The sequence below is a fragment of the Larus michahellis genome, chromosome 2, assembly GCF_964199755.1.
Source record: "Larus michahellis chromosome 2, bLarMic1.1, whole genome shotgun sequence".
Taxonomy (NCBI): Eukaryota; Metazoa; Chordata; class Aves; order Charadriiformes; family Laridae; genus Larus; species Larus michahellis.
Window position 1 is genome coordinate 60,784,260 of NC_133897.1, and position 18,525 is coordinate 60,802,784.

General features: G+C 40.3%; 1 protein-coding gene across 1 annotated transcript in view; it reads left to right on the forward strand.

Annotated features, from left to right (window-relative positions):
- The window catches only part of CNTNAP2 (contactin associated protein 2), a 1,161,641-nt gene that overhangs the window by 1,070,775 nt on the left and 72,341 nt on the right, over positions 1–18,525 (forward strand). Inside the window, exons 18-20 of the mRNA XM_074575643.1 lie at positions 1,350–1,586; positions 11,363–11,608; positions 13,128–13,261. Of these exons, the coding sequence (XP_074431744.1) occupies positions 1,350–1,586; positions 11,363–11,608; positions 13,128–13,261 (617 nt within the window). The remainder of the gene's footprint in view (positions 1–1,349; positions 1,587–11,362; positions 11,609–13,127; positions 13,262–18,525) is intronic.

Consider the following 18,525-nt stretch of genomic DNA (forward strand, 5'->3'; position numbering starts at 1 on the left):
TGATCCCGATAAAAGGCCGTTTCAAAATAAGCTGAAATGTGAAGTTTGTTTAAAAGGGGGAGCCTTAGCCTTTTAAAAGAAATTCCAAGCTTTTTGCTGAAAACAGGAAGAGCTGGATTTTTTTCAAGTCAGAGTTCTTGGGGAACTGTTAATAATGGTGATTTTTATTAGTAACACGAGCAATGCTTTAAAATACCTAGTACCTTATTATGGTGCCTCTCGTTCCACTTTCTGTAGAATAAATATCTATTCCTTGGCCCAGCGAGAGAGCCTGAGGGATGTTCACTTCACGTCCTAGGGGCTAGGACAGTCACCAGGAAGGGAAAGAAGGCAATTAGATGTATTAGGGTTTTTTTCATCATATGAGTTACATAGAATGGGATCACACCAGAATGCCCTCTGCCCCATGCACTCGGCAGAGACCAAGCATTGCCTTCTCTTACTCCAAATCACCAGCAGTTGATTTGAAGCAGCCCTCTCTCTTTGGTGTGTATTTAGTCCTCTTCCCCATTCAGGTAAATATCAGCCTCTGTGCTCGGTGGTGATGAGCGTTCAGATCTCCCCAGGGACTCTTCAGCACCTGCGGCACTGCAGTAATCAAAGAGACGAGATGATGAGGAGAAAGGATGACAGCCACTCATTGTTATTTGCTTCCATTTTTTAGGTTTTCCTTTGTTTCTAATACAGCCTCAGATAAGACTTGCCTAGCTAAAATCGCATTTTTCAGCAAGTGTTTACTAGGGGGAAAAAAGGAACAGTTGTTAGTGACTGCTAAGAAAAGGCACCTCAACCCAGATTTTCAAAAGTAGCTCTTCAGTGTTTACATCCTTCACCCTATACTCAGGCAACTAAACAATATACCTGATGTTGCTTGGAAATTAACATCTACATTTCCTACTGCAACTGGGAGCGGGGATTTAAATCTAGTCCTTCTTTCCCCAGCATACCTTTGAAAAATGTGACACTGCATATCATATTATGACATTACTATTGGCATCTATCATCACTAAATCATATGGAGAGTAAAGCTATACCTTATATACCAGGTCCATGTCTTCCACTGTCATCTCTAAAAATCTGGAAGTTAAAATCTAATGAAGTCTTACAGTGGAGGGCTAGAATCTCTAATGTCTAATCAGTGTAAAGCAAACACACCTAGCATGTATGCTTACTTATGGTATGGTATCTAAAGGTTAGATTTTATTGATTCCATTGTCATTAGGACAAGGCAATTCCTTGCCTTTACAAAGAACTTACTTAGTTCCGGCTGTTGTCACAAGTTTAGCAATGTAAAGCAACAACAATAAAATCTGTTCAGTGTTCTCTTACAGTTTTGCATTCCCTCTCAGGTGCTGCGGGAGGCCAGCGAGGCTTCCTAGGTTGCATTCGTTCGTTAAGGATGAACGGGGTTACGCTAGACCTGGAAGAGAGAGCGAAAGTCACGCCGGGGGTGAAGCCTGGCTGCTCCGGCCATTGCACGAGTTATGGGATGTACTGCGCAAACGGCGGTAAATGTGTCGAGAAATACAATGGCTACTCCTGTGACTGCTCCAAAACTGCCTATGATGGACCATTTTGCATTAAAGGTAAATGGTTTAGTGCAGGAGATGGAGTATGGGAGAACTGCCTGAGAAAAAAGAAAACACAATAGAACCAATGCTTCAGCTTTTATTAATTAAGCAAGTAAATCCTGTTTAATACTTCTTATAAACAAGTCAAATTATACACCCAGGATTTTAATGTGATCGTTTAAAACCACATCTCTCATTAGTACTAATATATGTTACCTATTTAAATCAAATAACACAACAACAAAATGCATTGGGAATGCCTCTAGTCATAGCAGGTATGGCAGACTGTATTCCACAGTCTTGAGCTGTTGAACAATAAATTCCCGCTAGCACAATGACATGGTTACTCCTTTAGAATAAACATGGATTTAAACAAAAACTACCTAATCTCATTCAGAAACGTATTTGGAGTTACATAGGTGTGAGCTTCGGTTGAATATCTTATAAATTGGGATGCCAGCATTTGGATTAAAAATTTTATCCATCCATAACCAGATCAAATCTTCTAGTAGCTCAAACTGGGGTAGAGATTGAACTTGCTAGGGTAAGGGAAGGTACAGAGCTCCCACATCTATGTCAGTGCTTTGGAAATGCCTAAAGTATGTTCTGCATTTTCAAAATCAATGATTGTAAGAGACCAATTTACTATGGACACACGTGCCTGCATAAGAAAGGCAGACAAGTGAGGGAAAGACAATCTTACACACAAAAGAAAGAATGAAGGTGCTAATTTATTTCCACGTTTTTTCTTATTTTGACCAGAAGTTATTGTGACAAATGACGTAGTAATGGGAATATAATTTTCCAAATGTTTGCCCAGTATGCAGGCTTTGTGGCCGCTTGTTTCCCTTACATTTCAAAGGATATTCTCATTATATTCTTGAAATAGTCTTCTCTACACGTCTAAAGGTTTCATCACATTTACCTGAGGTGCGAATGTCTCTCAGCAGCTCCCGTTCAATGTCCTTTTATTGGTACACAGAATCATCCAATCTGATGCTTTTCCTAATCATTTTAAAAGCTTTCCCAAAAGTTGCTAATCCTACGGTTTCAACTAAAAAAATATGAAGGCTTTTCTCATCAGTATCAGAAGCCTCATAAACTGCTCTTTTGCTTTCACATTGCACACTGTACCAGGAATCCTGCAGGCAGGATGGGTCACCAGTCACTAAATTCCCTCAATGAAGCTGTCTTGGCAGTAGGGGAAAGCTCCTGTCCTTTGACATTCCGGTTTCCAACTCCTTCTTAGCTTCTCTTTGCTTTCTAAGTCAAACTTTGAGAGTTACTTTGCAAATATCCGTACCCTGCTCCCTGCCAGCCACACTTAGAGAAAACCAAGTTTGTAACAGAAAGAGGCAGTCTTTTTATCTGATGCTGGATTATGGACCGATCTTTTAATTCATTTTTCATTAACACTTTGACTTTCCCCTCTCTAAAAGCACTGAAATGCCTGTGAACGTCTTTTTAAAGACTATATTCTCTGTTTTCCACTAATTCCATTCTTTATAGCAAGGACATAGTTGGCTACTGCTCTGTCACTTGTGGTTTTCTAACCTGCACCACAGTGTGCAGTTGGAAACTGTGATGTTGGGTGAGTCTAACGTGAGGCAAGCAAGAATATTTTCCTTTGTTCCCTTCACTAGGAATTCATGTCAGCTGCCAAGAAATAACAAGGTTAGTGCTTTGCACAACAAAGTAGGACTATGTTTTGTTATTTTACTTCTCAGAGTAAATCTTCCAGGCCAAGCAGCTCTGTTGATTTGATAATCAATAGTGCCTGACTTCTTAAGTCATCACATTCAAACCAATACCAGAAAAATATGCTACTCAGAAGGAGTGAAGGGTGACATAATATAATACCTTTCAATATACCACAGTCTTCTCTTCCCGTTTACTTTGCCGCAAAAAGCTTTTCTTATCACAAAATTTTATTTTGATATTCAAGTCACTTCCCCATGGCAAACTTTTGGGGGTTGGTTACATACTGAAACTGCTAGCAGAAGAAGTGATAGGAAAAATCCAAGAAAAAACCATAATTACTTAAGGAAATCACGATACAATAGTTCATAAGTAATAACCACATCTCACAATAAAAACAGGCTTCGCATATTGTGGATTCTTTTGCTGATGAAATCCATCCTTAGAGCCAATGATTGATGAGTGACAAGAAATTGCATTGTCTCCAGCCTTATTAGCAGCAGATCACAACGTGATTGATGTGGTAGTGGCTTGGAAATTGCAGTGTTTTTTTACAAGGACAAAAAAAAGTGCAAAAATGCAGCCTGATGTCTATTTTAACTTTATTTTTGTTTTGTATTTGGGGCATATGCAATTGGCTTCACTTCTCCCTTCATCGCTCAGAGAAATTGTTCTGAGGAATAGCTGCAGTGTTTCTGCAGTCCTACAGATTGCTTTCTGACCTTTCCCTGTCCTTTGCTTAAGCATAAATTCTCTTTTTTTTTTTCTTGCACAGCTGTTCTATCATCACAAAAGCATTTCTGAGAAAACAATTAATTTTTGTTCCCTTAAAAACAAAACTCTTTCCTTCCTTTAAAGAAAAAGAGCGAAGGTCAAATGCTGAAATGGCTACGCAGAGCGTGTGGCAGCACCGCAATGTGGGGGATCCCCCAGGGAGAAAGCATTCCTCGCTTTGGTACTGAAGTGCTGTGGATCTAGCGTAGGAAAAGAAATTGCCCAAGACCAAGACAGTGTGGCCAAAAAAAAAATAAAAATAAAAATTAAATAGCTGGTGCTGCGACTCATGGGCCTTCAGGTGTGCTGGAAGGGTAAATTCAAAGCTTCCCAGTTTCTATGCAGTTACTCAATTTGCAGCAACAAACACCAAGGTGACAGTGTATACGCTTTTTTCTTTCTTTCAAGTAAAGCTCAGATTCACGGTGTAAATTTTTGCAATCCTTATGCCAATGCCCAAACTGAACTCCTTCGTGTTTGTTTTTATATTTGCATGAACCCTGAAACTCCTTACAGTGATATTGTCAGGGTCAGATTTCCTTCCTTTCCCACTCCCTTCTCTGCCTCAAAGAGAAAAATGAGCTTTTTACTAGGATGAGTGGATGCAAAAAGAAGACATAGCAGATCTGGTGCTACGGCACACGGGTGAAGCAGCTCTGCATCCTTCCACAGACTCTTAAATTGCCATTTGGCCATCTCGCAGTTCTGCCCTGTTTATACCATTCAATTAATTCCCTTTATTTTGCTGGGTGCAAATACATTTAATTTTTTAGCTGTGAGTAATGGGGAGGTGATTTTTTAAAGTGCTTTAAGATAACTAACATCATAGTTTTCATTGTTCATAATCCAAGAACCTGGAAAATTGAGGCAACGTTCCCTTCCACCCTCAAAAAAAAATTCTGCTATGCACAACGTGATCATGAGCCGTTAGACAAAATTTATATCCGAAATTTTCCTTGGGTTGGAAATGTTAGACTCCAGTCTGGTAAGTCTGAATGCTACAGTCAGGTTTTTCTACGTGTAGATCTAAATTCAGGACTTGGGGCTTATCCTCTATTGAGTAAATATATACACTCACAAAAAATAGATATACTCTGTAAAGCTATTCCGTTCTGCTGTCCTGGCAATACTGCCTTATTAAACATGCACAATAGTGCTCTAGTGCTTTGAAAATTGCATTTCACTTAAGTCGCAAGAATTCTTTTATTGGAAAAAAAACCCAACACTTTTTTTTTTCTTTTTAAAGCAAAACACGTCTTCCCTGTCCCCCCATACTACGTATATATCTCAAAAGAGATATCAACCAGATTATAAACTGAACTTGCCCTGCCCACTTCACATCCATAATAAACTACATATAAAATGCAAGGATTTCTTATTCTGTACACAGAAAGCAAACAAATCAGTGTAGTAAGTTAAAAAATACTAGGTCCTGTCTCAGAAAATGTGATAAACTTTCAATTTCTTTGTCAGCTAGCTATAATAGGCCTGCTCTGGTGTCATTGCTCACTGAATGCAGATGTTTTATGAAAGCTGAGTAGAGCAGCTTCAGCAATATTGCCGGCTGCTGCGTGCCTGTGCAAAGGCAATGGGGAGATTTGAAGTTCTCGTGTCAGACACCCATCTGCAATATTTATACACCTGCATGCTATTGGAGTAGTATTGGCACCTCACAAGCGGATAAGGTATTTATCCTTACAATAGCTCTGTGATGCGAGAAAGTGTTTTATGATGGTAATGCAGAGAGCAAATGAGAGAAGAAGGGAAGCAAGCCACTGCTCACTTTGAGAGTGGATACCTGTGGTACAGGAAGGAATTGAAGCCAGATCTCGCCTATCAAAGTTGTCACTCTGAATACTGTGCAATCATCAAATGGCAGTCTCTAATATTTCTCAAATGGCTCTTGCAAAGCTGCAAGTTTTTCTCTGAGGCTACCTAGAGAGCACCTCCAAAGACTCCCCGGCAGGAAATCACGAAACCTGGTCTGTTGTATATTTGACATTACATTTTTCTTCATCCATCCTGTTTTATTTGATGGGAGGTTTTTAACAATTATGGGTATTTCCATTAGAAAGGGAGCTGGCTTTTTGGTTAGATTCAGCAGAGAATACACAGTGCAGGTTGCCATTCCCTTATTCTGAGTGTCCTGTCCTAGACATCAGTTCAAACGGCTGTAGCTGTAGAAAGATCTATAGTAACTTCACATCAGTGCAGAATGAACAGCACCTGTGATTTCCCTGACATTTTTGGTCTTTCTTTGGCATGTGCACTTCTGTACGGGTATAGCAAGGTAAAATAAAAGGCACTGGCTTTACAGGGCCATTGCAAAAGAAGGTTCAGAACTCAGCCTTGCTTAGGTGTGCCAAACTGCTTCCCCACAGAATCTGCCTGTCGGCATTGAGTAGGGCGGCTTGCAAGTGTAATCAATCAGGTGGCTTAACCCCATCTTCTGTGGCACTCATCCTGTTCCACTGAAGGTAGCAGGAAACTTTGCATCGATTTATGATGAGTCCCCATAGTTTCACAGGTGGATGTTACTTCACATCTCCCCCGATTCTGATGGTTGTTTGTTCAAGAATAATTTTTTTATAGGCAGTACTGATATATTCATATAGAAGAAGCAAGCTCTCGTTGAGTTTGTATTCTATTAATGCCAACATGCAATTGATGCATTTTAGTATTTTACTCCACATGTAAAATGTTCAAACATGCATCACAAATTATTACAGTAATGGTAGCTAGAATATGAGAGCTGAGGATGTAGGACAAGACCTTTAAATCCCCACTTCTGGGTTTCACAAACTAAATACTGAGCCTGAAGGTGGAATAAAACGTTGAGTGAGCTAAGCAGATAAATGATAAGCATTACCATCTTCAGAGCACTCAAAGTAAATTCTCTCCCAGATCAACAGCTGTGAGATTCTGACCCTTTACTGATGCCCTATGGCCAGAATGTATCTCAGCAAACAGTCTTAATCTTTGTGACCACGGCCTGGAAGTCGCTGCAATTTCTGGTGCTCTCTAGCACATTTTTAGCCACAAGCCAGACAAGCAAGCTCTAGTTAATCTATATTCAATATTCAAAACTATATGAGAAATCAAAAAGGAAATAAAATTATGCACCGGGAAAAGAGGCTTTGTTCTGCTGTCTAAATTGCTCTAACAATCTTTGCACATGCACCGAGTGAGTGTCAGAATGCCTCCAGTGACTGTCCTTCCTTAGTATTTTGAAAATGCTGCTTTTCACATCCAGAACTCCATGCAGGGAAGACATAACGTTGAGCGCTAGCAAGCAGCGTCACAGACTTGTATTTTTAATTTACCGGATCTGACAGGGCCAAGGAGGCATTTAGGGCCTCCAGATGGGACATGCTTACATCTGTTAAGAAAGCATTTCAGTCAGCTTTGCGAAACAAAGAGGAGAGAATCTTTGCTGCAGTTTTAATGTCTCCTGGCCAGGCTTCATAACTGTCAGGATTTTGTCTTTGGCTTCTGTAAGGCAGGGATTTTGCCCTGTTACTCACATTAATAAGATTGCTTCGAAGGCCCAGCCTCAAAAAAGCCAAACACAGTAATACCAGAGAAATAACCGGCGTTACTTTCTCCTCGGTCCACAAGTAAAAGGTGAGACAAGCCAGGTCTTTGAATTTAACTTGGAAAAATGTGAGATGGCAGTTGTGAGCCAGTGATAGCTGTCCTACTGCAGAGGGTAGATTCCACCTCTTACGGTGCCACTCTTGAAAAGCTCCTGTGTTGAAATTGGGGGAGTTTTTTGGGGGGTGGGGTGGTTTTTTTTGGTAGCTCCACAGATCTGTCGCTTCTTTATTTATTAGGAATAATAGCTTGCACTTGATTCATGACAATCCCTATTAACATTTGTATTCTGACTGTCAGCACAGAGCCAATTCAATTGCCATAAAGCCTGCATCTGTATCTTTTATATACGCCTCCAGATAGAAAATCTTGCTGAAGCTGTGTTCAGCCTCACCTGTGCCATGCTGGCAATGCTCTTCACAGGTGAGGACAAAGTAATGGAGAAAAAAGACAAGTTCTGGGTGTGACTGACACTGACATTTCACAGCGTTAAACCAGCAGCAAAGGAGAATCAGATTCCTACTTATATTTTCTTAGGCCTACAACACTGGCCCAGAAATGTCGTGAGATTGTGGAATTCTTGTAAGAGAAATGAGGGGTTTTGTAGGTATTTGGCCTTTTCCTCCAGTCTTTCAATACTCCTGATCCCAGACATAATGAGAGTGTACAAAAATAAAAGTATCTGAGCAGGGAGAGACTGGGGAGATGACCAAAGAATTGTAACCTTCAAAATAAGTTTGTCAGTTCTGGGTACACGTGCATTTTGTGTGGAAATTTTGGATCAGCTTTTGCTTCATCCCTTTTCAAATTGAAGCCAGACAGTTTTGTGAAATGTGTGCAGTTCACATTGGGGATACGCATATTGCCTGACAAAATCAAGAGGATGACTTGATAAAATCAAGAGAGGATGACTGCACTGCATATTGGTGTGGAAATAGGTACTGCTTTCCAAAGAAAACTGACCTGTTACCACCACATCCATTTCCCCGAGGTTTCTGCCTCGAAAGGGCAGTTTGCAGAGGAACCTTTCACTACGCCTTATGCCTGATCCCCCAAGACTCATCTTTTCAGATAGCATTAGAAATACTCCAAAAGAAAGCAGAGAGCTTGGAAACATCATCCACATTTTGGCAGCAGGGTTTATGCTGCATTTTACCCATTTTATTCAGGCAGTGTCCTGGTTTTCTGAGCGGTTTTTTGAATGAAGGACTTCAACATTCTTTCTATAAGATCTTCAGGAAGATGACGCGCTTGTGACCTCCAAGTAGATAGTTTTTTCGTTGATCAGCCCTCAGCATTTCCAAGTCATCTTATACCTGCGTTCAATATCGAGAAAATTGTCCTTTAGCTTTTTCTAATATTCCCTAATAATTTAAACAACCTGCTCCTGTGAGCTGCTGAGCACTTTGCAGCCTTGCTGCAAGGACTTCAGCTTCATTCAGTAAAGAGCATAATCATGTGCGTGAACCTCTTTGCTGAGCTGGAACTTGAGGGGATTCAATATCTTCCTGTTGAGGGCCTAATACACTCACACAGCCGAAGTGAACCTTCCTCTTATTCGTTCTCTTAAGAGAGGTGGTGTGCGTGTGAGGAGAATTTCAAGGCTCATTACAATAGCTTGCACGCCTGTGATAATACAGCTACACTGAAAATGATTTTCTCAGCGCAAATCAAGTTAAACGTACAGAGCATTCTTAGCTTTGTCAGGAAATCCTTTTGGGAAAATATAGTCGTACCATTTCAGAGAGCACCATTTACTTAAAGCTTTCTTTCTAGTAATGAACATTTAAAGGAGCAATTCGTAACATTTGCAGCTGTGGAAAATGCGTTGCACGCTTTCCAGTTCAGCCCCAGAGCAGCACTGAGGTCAGGACTGAAGGTCCCAGTATTCCCAGTGCATGAGGCATAGCTGGGCAATCCCGAAGATCGCTCCTAAAATAAAAGGCATGGCAAGCAGTAAACAGGCCGGAGGCGAAATAATTTTTCATCGGTATGCTGCGTGCCTGCGCAGAGCCTACCTCCGCCGGGGCTGCGGTCCCCCCTGGCAGAGCGGCCACGTCAATCGTGGGGGCTGCCTGCGCCCCGGCACCCGGCACGCCAGCTGGGGCCAGCAGCCCTGCCCGCGCCGCAGCAGCCTAATTGATACAGCATCTGCCCGAGGAGCAGCTTGCGTGAGCTGGGAGCAGAGGTTGGAGAAGAATAAATTAGCAGCCGTAGGGATATTGTTGAGCCCGTCTTTCAAATACTGAAGAGCTACAGTGTGCGCTGCTTTAGATTTGTAAGTGCTAACGCTTATTTTCAAGACCGCTGTTAACAGCAGGAGGCATCACAGTTTCAGTAAGTATTTTCAGGATAGGGTCCTTCACTTTTAATACAGGAGTACTTAAGTTGAGTCTACTGCAAAATATAGTTGTTAAATTGAATTGCCTTTGCCATAACTGTTTCAGGGTGATTTAAGGTTTCTCCTATAAAATAGCAGTTATAAATCTATCAGAATGATTGAATTATTTATAGCACCTTGGGACCACAACTTGACTCCATGTTTTACATGGCTGCACAGTGACAGTGACTATGATATTTTGAGTGTTGGAGAGTTTTTACACGGCAACAGGAAAACATAAAGCTTTTCCAGCGCTAGATTCCAGCACATACCTTCTTAATTAAGTTAAATTTAAAAATTTCCCTTGATGATGTTGTCCCAGACAGCAAAGCCTATCCAGGACCACAGCGTCACTAAGGGAATGACTGCCATAGAAAGCCAGCCCAGCCATCCCCAATAGACTTAGTAGGTTATACACTACCAGTGGTAGGCAATTGTGCTGTGCTGCTTAGGATGCTGTCGAAGTAGCCTTCATTGTAAGAATGTCAACCTTGAATTATGTTTTTAATGTTAAGAAATAGGCAGGACTGTGTTATTATGAGAAGTAATAACAATGCTTTTTCAACTGCAAGTATTAATTCTGCCAAAAGTAGTTTTATTTTCTGTCAGAAGGATTGAAACATGACATTTTGTCTCAGATTGGTTTGAAAACTTTGTCTGGGTAGCATCTCCTGGGAGCTACAGTTCAGGTGTCTCTTGCCTTGTTCCCCACTGAGCCAAGCTCCCTAGTTAATTTTGTCTCCCATAAGAGAATCCTAGTTATGCAGTTCTCACGAAGGATTGTGCCAGCAGTGGATAACTTTCTAGCATTGTGTCCAATCCTGTTCCAGATCTTTGATGATGGAATTTCCATCATTCCTTTGTGAGGTGCTTCAAACACACTTAAATTTGCTGGTCAGAATTGCTGTTTTTCCTTTTCTTTGACAGTGTTTGCTTACTGTGCACCTTAAATCTCTCTTCCTTGTGTCTCCTCCTTTGGAGCATTACCTACTGCAAGACTTCAATGAGAATAAATCTAACGTCTGGTTCTTCTGGTCTGTAGTATTAAAAAAAGATACAGGCATAGACCTTCTCTGTGACCCAAAGGAAATCAGTCCTTTACTCTGTGAATCCAGGTACCCGCCAAGAAAATGGAGATTGTCCTTTTCATGCTCATTGGAAAATAGTGAGGGTCTTCACCTAAATATTGGTAGTGCTTAAATAATGCAGCAGTAGAAATACGCACACGGATTAGTACTGATCAAGTCAGTAGGAATATGTTTCATTCCAGTAGGAATATGTTTCATTCAAAAGGCATCAGCGTGTTTAAGTTCTGTTGTTTTTTTTTCTCTCTCTTACTTTCAAGATGTTGGAGCATTTTTTGAAGAGGGAATGTGGCTTCGTTACAACTTCCACTCCCCAGGGACTAGCATGAAGGATTTAGTTAGCCGAACACTTTTGAGTTCTGCAGATCCTGAGATCACAGCGCCTGACCTCAGCTTGAATAAAGAAGAGCTCAGCTTCAGCTTCAGTACCACCAAGTCCCCTTGTGTCCTATTGTACATCAGCTCCTATACCCAGGACTTCATGGCTGTGCTTGTCAAGCCGTCTGGTAAGCAACTGCTCTGGGCTCTCTCCGTTGAAGGCCCTATTGATAATAACACCAGCTTGGCATTCAGCTGAAGGTCTGAACTAATGAGAAAGTCTCCCCACCCTTGTCATGTAGAAGTTAAGTGCATGGGACCCGAACCTGTGTTCTGCTTTACTACATTCTGCTGTACTAGGTTTTGTACTGAAGTAGCCGTTCAATTCAGCGGGGTTTCACTAGACAACCCTCCCTCTCAAAACAAAACGGGGGGGAAAGAAACCCCAAACCCGCTATAACAGTCAGATCCGTGCTGTGAACTAGCATTATGGAGGGGACAAGTAGGCATCCACATGTAGGCACAGTAATTGCTGAACTCATGGCAATATCACCAGTAATCAGTGGAATCCTTGAAGTGTAATGTACTGTCCTTCTGAAAATCGGGATACCCACTGAGGTGGCTAAAATATGGATGTAGCGTAGTGTATAAGGTCCTAAACATTTTGATGACTGTTGAAGGTTGGATATGGATCATCTTCTGTTAGAATATTAAAACTGTATATAAACACTGAATATTCTTTGATTCCAAATAGTGCCTTAGTGCCCTGTGAAAATCATAATTAGGATGATTTTTCTACCATTCTCTTCTATGGGATAAGATAGTATGAGTATTCCACATGCCACTCATTTTTTTCCCTTCACAGGGAAGAAAGAAGGTGCATGAGAGGCATCCCGCATCAGACATCTAAACTATAGTCATAAAGGTCTAGGGCTGCTCTTATGGGCCAGAATATTTCAGGTTTTGATCAATAATGGGGTCTGCATTTCCCTTTTCAAGCATCCCTCCTTTTAATCAAATATTAAAATTTGTTACAAAGAGCCGACACTTCACTTTTGTTTAGAAAAGAAAAATCTGTCTGGCAGTATGTCATGAATATCAATTAACCACTTTTGACTATACTTTTCTAACAATATAACCAGAGGTTTTCATTTCACCATATATTATTAAATTTCTGTAAAAGTCCAGACGGTCACCCGTCAACAACAATTAAATGTGAGAGCAAAGAAGTCCCTCATGTAGATTATGTGTCAGTGTTAATTTGTTGTAATTTTGCCTTTATTCATTGCATATCAATGGTTTATTCTTTAGAAAACATCATGCTTTGTAGAACTTAAAATAATTTTACTGCAGCAAGGATAATAATCTCAACAATGAAGTCTACTCGATGTGCTCAAATTTGTACCAATTGTCCATGTTGTTCAAGGCATAGCTCTGATTTGTTTTATTTGCAGTCTGGAGTGTTTACAAACACTTCGGTTTTGAGATGCTGGTCATTGTCACACTTCTGGATTGTAAACCGGAAGCAGTTGTCAGCCCAGTAGCTTTATAACGTCACACACTAGCTCTTCTCCTACTGCGGAGACCAGGTCTGAGAGCAATTTAAGTGTAAAATTATAACAGTTGCATGAGAAAATAAAGAGGGGAAAACAGCTGGTGAATAGAGATCAAAATACCTGAGGGTGCTTTTCACATTTCTTTCACTAGGGAATTTGCAAATTCGGTACAGCCTAGGAGGCACCAAAGAGCCTTATAACATTGATGTTGACCACAGAAACATGGCAAATGGACAGCCCCATACTGTTAACATCACGCGGAATGGACGGGACATAGTACTACAGGTAAGTTGTAGGTTGTTTGCTTGCATTACTTGTAGCTTGTAGCATTCTCTATCTTGATGGTTTTCTTCTCTCTGAAGATACCAGTGCAATTTAGGAAGTAAAATGAACAGTAGATGGCGTTCTGCTTGCAGATCATACTCCTAGGAGTTAACAGAAGCTATTCGCTCCCTCTATTGCATCGAGTTATGTTCTGAAATTTTCATTCTAGTGTGATGACGGTTGGACTAATACACATGTCACTGTAGATGCTTGAGAGCATCAGAGACATCTGGGCTGATAGATAACATGGGACATAGGATAAACCTGCACCGTTCTGGAGCAGCAGCTGGAACCCGGGAGGGATACCCTGCAGCATCTTAAATGGCAGTAGAGCCTGATGCACAGACAGCTAAATATCATGCCGTAAGCCCTGAGTCTGCAAATGAGAACGTCTTTAAATGTAAATTTACCCTGCAGTCCGGTGAAATCAGAAGTGTTGTTCTGCAAAGATGAGCAGATGCTTAAATGTTTTTGTGACAGGAGTCTGAGGCAGAGAGTATTATTGAAGGCACAGAGCTCTGGCTTATTTAGTTTTCGGTACAGCCCAGGCAGGAACTTCGTCTCTCCACATCTCAGTTTACAAACCTTTGAGATAGTATAATACTATCCAAATAACTGAGGGAAGCACTACAAGAAGCAATCAATGTTTCCAGGCAGCTTTCCCTCTGTGGTCATTACAGCACTCTGTTCTCATTCCCTGGTTGTCACATCTACAAACATGGAGATTGCAGCAGGGTATGAGAACAGTTTTGTTGGCAGGAGAGTCTGGTGGATGGGATAGATTAATCTGGATTTGATAGTTCACAAGAAGCAAACCAAAACCAATAAGAAATGAAATATAAAAAGGGGAAGTCTCCTTGGGAACCGAGCCAAAAAGTAAAGGATAGTAGCTGTCGCACTATTATCTACTGAAAGATTAAAATAGATCCCTGACAGTTATCGTTTCAAGGCATCAAAAGGAAACTTTTTCAATGTCATTTGGCTGAGGCACTCGGTACTCAGAATAACACTGGATGCATTGAAGTAGAATTGCCATAAAATTATTTGCAAAATGCCAGATAATCTAAAAAATATATAGGTGATGCATCCAAACACTTTTCAGACTTTTGGAGGTTGGGAGGGGTATATATACGCATCTTCCTTGCATGCTGTTGCATTTGGATTTATGTCTCTTACTGCTAAATGGAAGCTAAAGAAGACTTAGAGTTAGGTTCCCTTCTGCTGTTAAATGCTTCAATTTGGCGGGGGCGGGGGAGGGGGGGAGGGTATGGCATGGTTCCTATGGAGTCATAGCTGGCTGATTTAGGCAGCTGTAAAACTAAACAAATGGTTTTCTGAAGGGATCAGGTGAGGTACTTCCCCAGTTGGAAAATGTGTACGCAGTTAAGTATCCCAGCATTGCATCATCTCACCTACATTTGTGGCCCAACGGTATTTTTTTTCCCCAGTGTTCTGTTGGATGGCTACCTGTCTAGGGCTTTGAAGAGCCAGAAACATTTTGGTTAGTGCTGCACTGCTGGGGTAAAAATTTCTTAATCTAGTCAGTGTTCTTAAAACGCAGCTGGTTTACGTAATCAGAAAGCGGATGCATTTGAGGCTTATTAAATGAGATGATCTGTCTGATGCACATGCAAGAATAGGGAAAGGAGGGACCCATACAAAGCAAATCCAGAAATCCTACCCCTTCCGTATCCAGAAACAGAAGATTTCTATCAAATTTTGTTTATTCCCCATAAGGAAGTTGATTTTGTTACTTATCTGGTTATGTTCTGTAAATAAGAGAACTGATACAAACAGAAATGGATCTGTTAAGTTCCATAGTTCACTTGAAAATGAGTCCTGTTTTGAAATATAAGCTCTTCATGGTGTCTGAAAATACAGAAGATATAAATACAATTTTCCTCAGTATCCAGAGGACAAATCATAAAGTATGAGTTTTCTCTTGCAGATCTGAGCAATGAACATTAGAGTAGACTTTTATTTCCTGCTAAATCCTTCTCCAACCTGACGAGCAGCTGGTTTGCTTGCGTTTAAGGAAGACAGCTTGCTTGCCAGGTGCTGTTGCTCACACTTCCACATCTCTACATGGCATAAAAGTGTCACAAGAAGGATTTATTTCTCATCAAAGCTTCAATTCAAGAGCACTCAGTTAGTATTTTTGAGATCTTAACAGCAAGTTCATACTTAGAATACCTGTCTTTCTAACTTACTGTAATACCCCTGTAGTGCCAGAGAGATTTAAAAAATCTGCAGCCAGGCAATAAATTGCTACCATATGAACTATGTGAACTGGAGTTATATCATGATTCTCAGGAGTTTCACTTTTATATAAATACAGTAAAAGACATTATTGAACTCCGTGAGACCTCACCTGATGCTGGCAGACAGGAGACCACTGGCTACTTACAAAAAATCAGAGTTACTCTCCAATCACTCAGAATTTTAGGTGAGCTTTGAAATAAACATATCCACAATGTTGTACATGCATAAAGTAATAAACAAGCACAAACCCAAATATTTAGTGTGAATTGGTTTCACTAGAATTACATCCCTGTTCCTAAGATACCAAGACAGTCAAGACTAAAGGCAGTAGCAGAGACTCTCAAGAAGTTTTTGTATTTCAGTTTTCTACATGCACTGACTGCAGACAAATCAATAATTAGTTCTACATTAAATTACAAGCTCCCTTTTGTGATGCCAGTGGTTTCTCAAGGATACGATTAAGGATATACAGTTAATTTAGGTGCCAGGGAAAGCAAATGACATAAATTCAGGGACAAAGATCTGCTTATTTTCTGTTGTTCCAGAAAATAATGGGGGCAAAATTAACATTTGCTAGTAGGAATTCCTATCTCTCGTCTCTAGTAAAATACCAGATACTAGTAACTATGGCACACCTCCAAAGCTGCATTAGTTCACCTGTGGCAAGAAAAAGCCCAGACTGACAGATGGGGAATGCATTATCCCAGTAAATGACATTTCAAGAGCTGAGCTTTAGGTCACAGAGGGCAAGTTTTACTTTGTTTGACTTCATTAAAAGGTTTCATGCTTCAGCAGGGTATTTTCCATATCATAAAAACCAGATCACTCTTTACCGACTGTTCATGGGTGATTAATGCTATTCACACATCAGTAAAATCTTCTTTTAAGAACGCCAAGGACAAAAGCTCCCTAGCAGAGGTTCTGATCCAAAGCCCACTGAAGTCAAAGGCCTTCCGTTGACTCCAACAGGCTTTAAATTGTACCTTAAAGAACTGCAACAGCTACACCCTTAGTGCAAGACGTACACCTCCTGCTTCTGTGCGTGTCCCCAGAGTAAAATAAGGAGTGGAATCTGGATCAGAGACATTTCTGTTCTGTTGCACAAAGCTATATCAGCATGTTACGAAGGAAAAAAAAAAAGAAAAAAACCCCACATGATGTGCTTTAATTTTCAGTGGAATAAAGCTGATAGTCAAGAGACTTGGACTGGCCCTCTCAGCTTCCATACCAAGATGTTCTTGTAGATTCTCAGCAGATCTCCAGTTCTTTCATACCTGCTTCAAAGCCATTTCTGGAATGGGTTTTGAGTCACAGCTTCTAATGCCTTCTTTGTTCCTGAAAAGGATTGGACCCAAGCAACTTTGTCGGGACAGTTTGTCCCAGATCCATCCATACTGTCAGCAGCCACTCCACATCTGCTCAGAAGACCGTATGGAAAGATAGCTGACAGTTCTCTCTCTCAGGCTTGAACAATATGGGGAGCTGTGGTAGAGAGGCTATCACAACAATACCATATATTCACGATGTTAATAGCTGACTCCATTCAAAGTGAACTTAATCGTGAGGCTTTATGGAAATCTTGACTTAAACGCATCACAAGATTGAGAATAAACCAGAAAATTTATTTGTACAGATCTCCATTTTCCAACTTCACCAGAGGTAAGCAGTAGAAATATCCATCTACTGTGAAAAATAATCAAGGAACTACTTGACCCTTACCTGAATGAAACCAAGAAGAAACAAAATTTTTGCAAGTCTGTTCTGTTATTTCCATTTTGAACGCTGCACTACTTGAAAAGAGATAACATTTGCAAACTCCTAGATGCTTAAAAAATGTAAATCATACAAAGTTAATTCAAAACTAATCTGAAGTACAAAATAAAATGGTAAACATAATAGCAATAAAATAAAATGGGTGAAGCAAAGCAGTCTGCATATAATCCCAGGCTTAAATGCAATGAATATATCAAATATTTTTATAATTAGAGATTAAATTTTGATCTCATTAAAGGGAGTGGGAACTTCCTTATAGACTTCAGTGAGGCTATAATTTCACCTCCTACCATTATTGTTGCTGTAGAATCATACCTAACTATCATGTTTCATATATTTTGAAGCCTCAACAGAGTATGATCACTCTGTTTGAGCTCTTCCTTAGCAGAGGCTATAAAATTTCACCAAATGATTTTCTGCAGCTAACCCAAAAAGTAATGATAGCAGTATAACACATTTTCTAGAAAGACATTTTATCCAGCTTTAAAGACTTCAAATGATAGAAAATTTACCATATCCTTTGGCCACGTCTTCCAATGGTTACGTGCCATTCCTGTAAAGAATTTGCACCTAATTTAAAGTTGGAATTCTGCAAACTTCAGCATTTACCTTTGCGATCTTTTTGTCTATGCCCGATAGATGAAAGAATTGTTTGGTGTCAGGTGTCGTTCCCCTTCACACTTTCTTAGAGAGGCTGATTAAAACATCTTTTCATCTTGTCTGTAAGAAACTAAATAAATTGAACTACTTTAGTTTACCGTCAGAAGTTTATCATTTTTGAGCCGTAAAACAATTCTGTACCTCTTCTCTGAAAGCTCTCCCATTGAGTCACATTTTGAAAACCTTTACCCTAGGATTAGACATGATAATGGTAGGTATGGCATAAAACCGATGTGGACATGCCGTCTTTATTTATTTCCTTCATTTTCAGGGCAAACATGCTGCCACGGAATCCTTTGGACGGTACTGTAAATTGTCTAGACTCCTGATTAATTTGAAGACTGGTTTAACTAGCATTTCACGCACTGGTAGGGTAAGGGGAAGGACTGTTCATCATTTGAAAACAGCCAGGCAGTATTTGCAAATTCCATAGCAGCTGGCATGACTAAAACATGTGTTAAATATCCAGGACTTTAACCACAGGTAAACATGTAAACCATAGTTAATATCAATGCTGCAACTGCAACCCT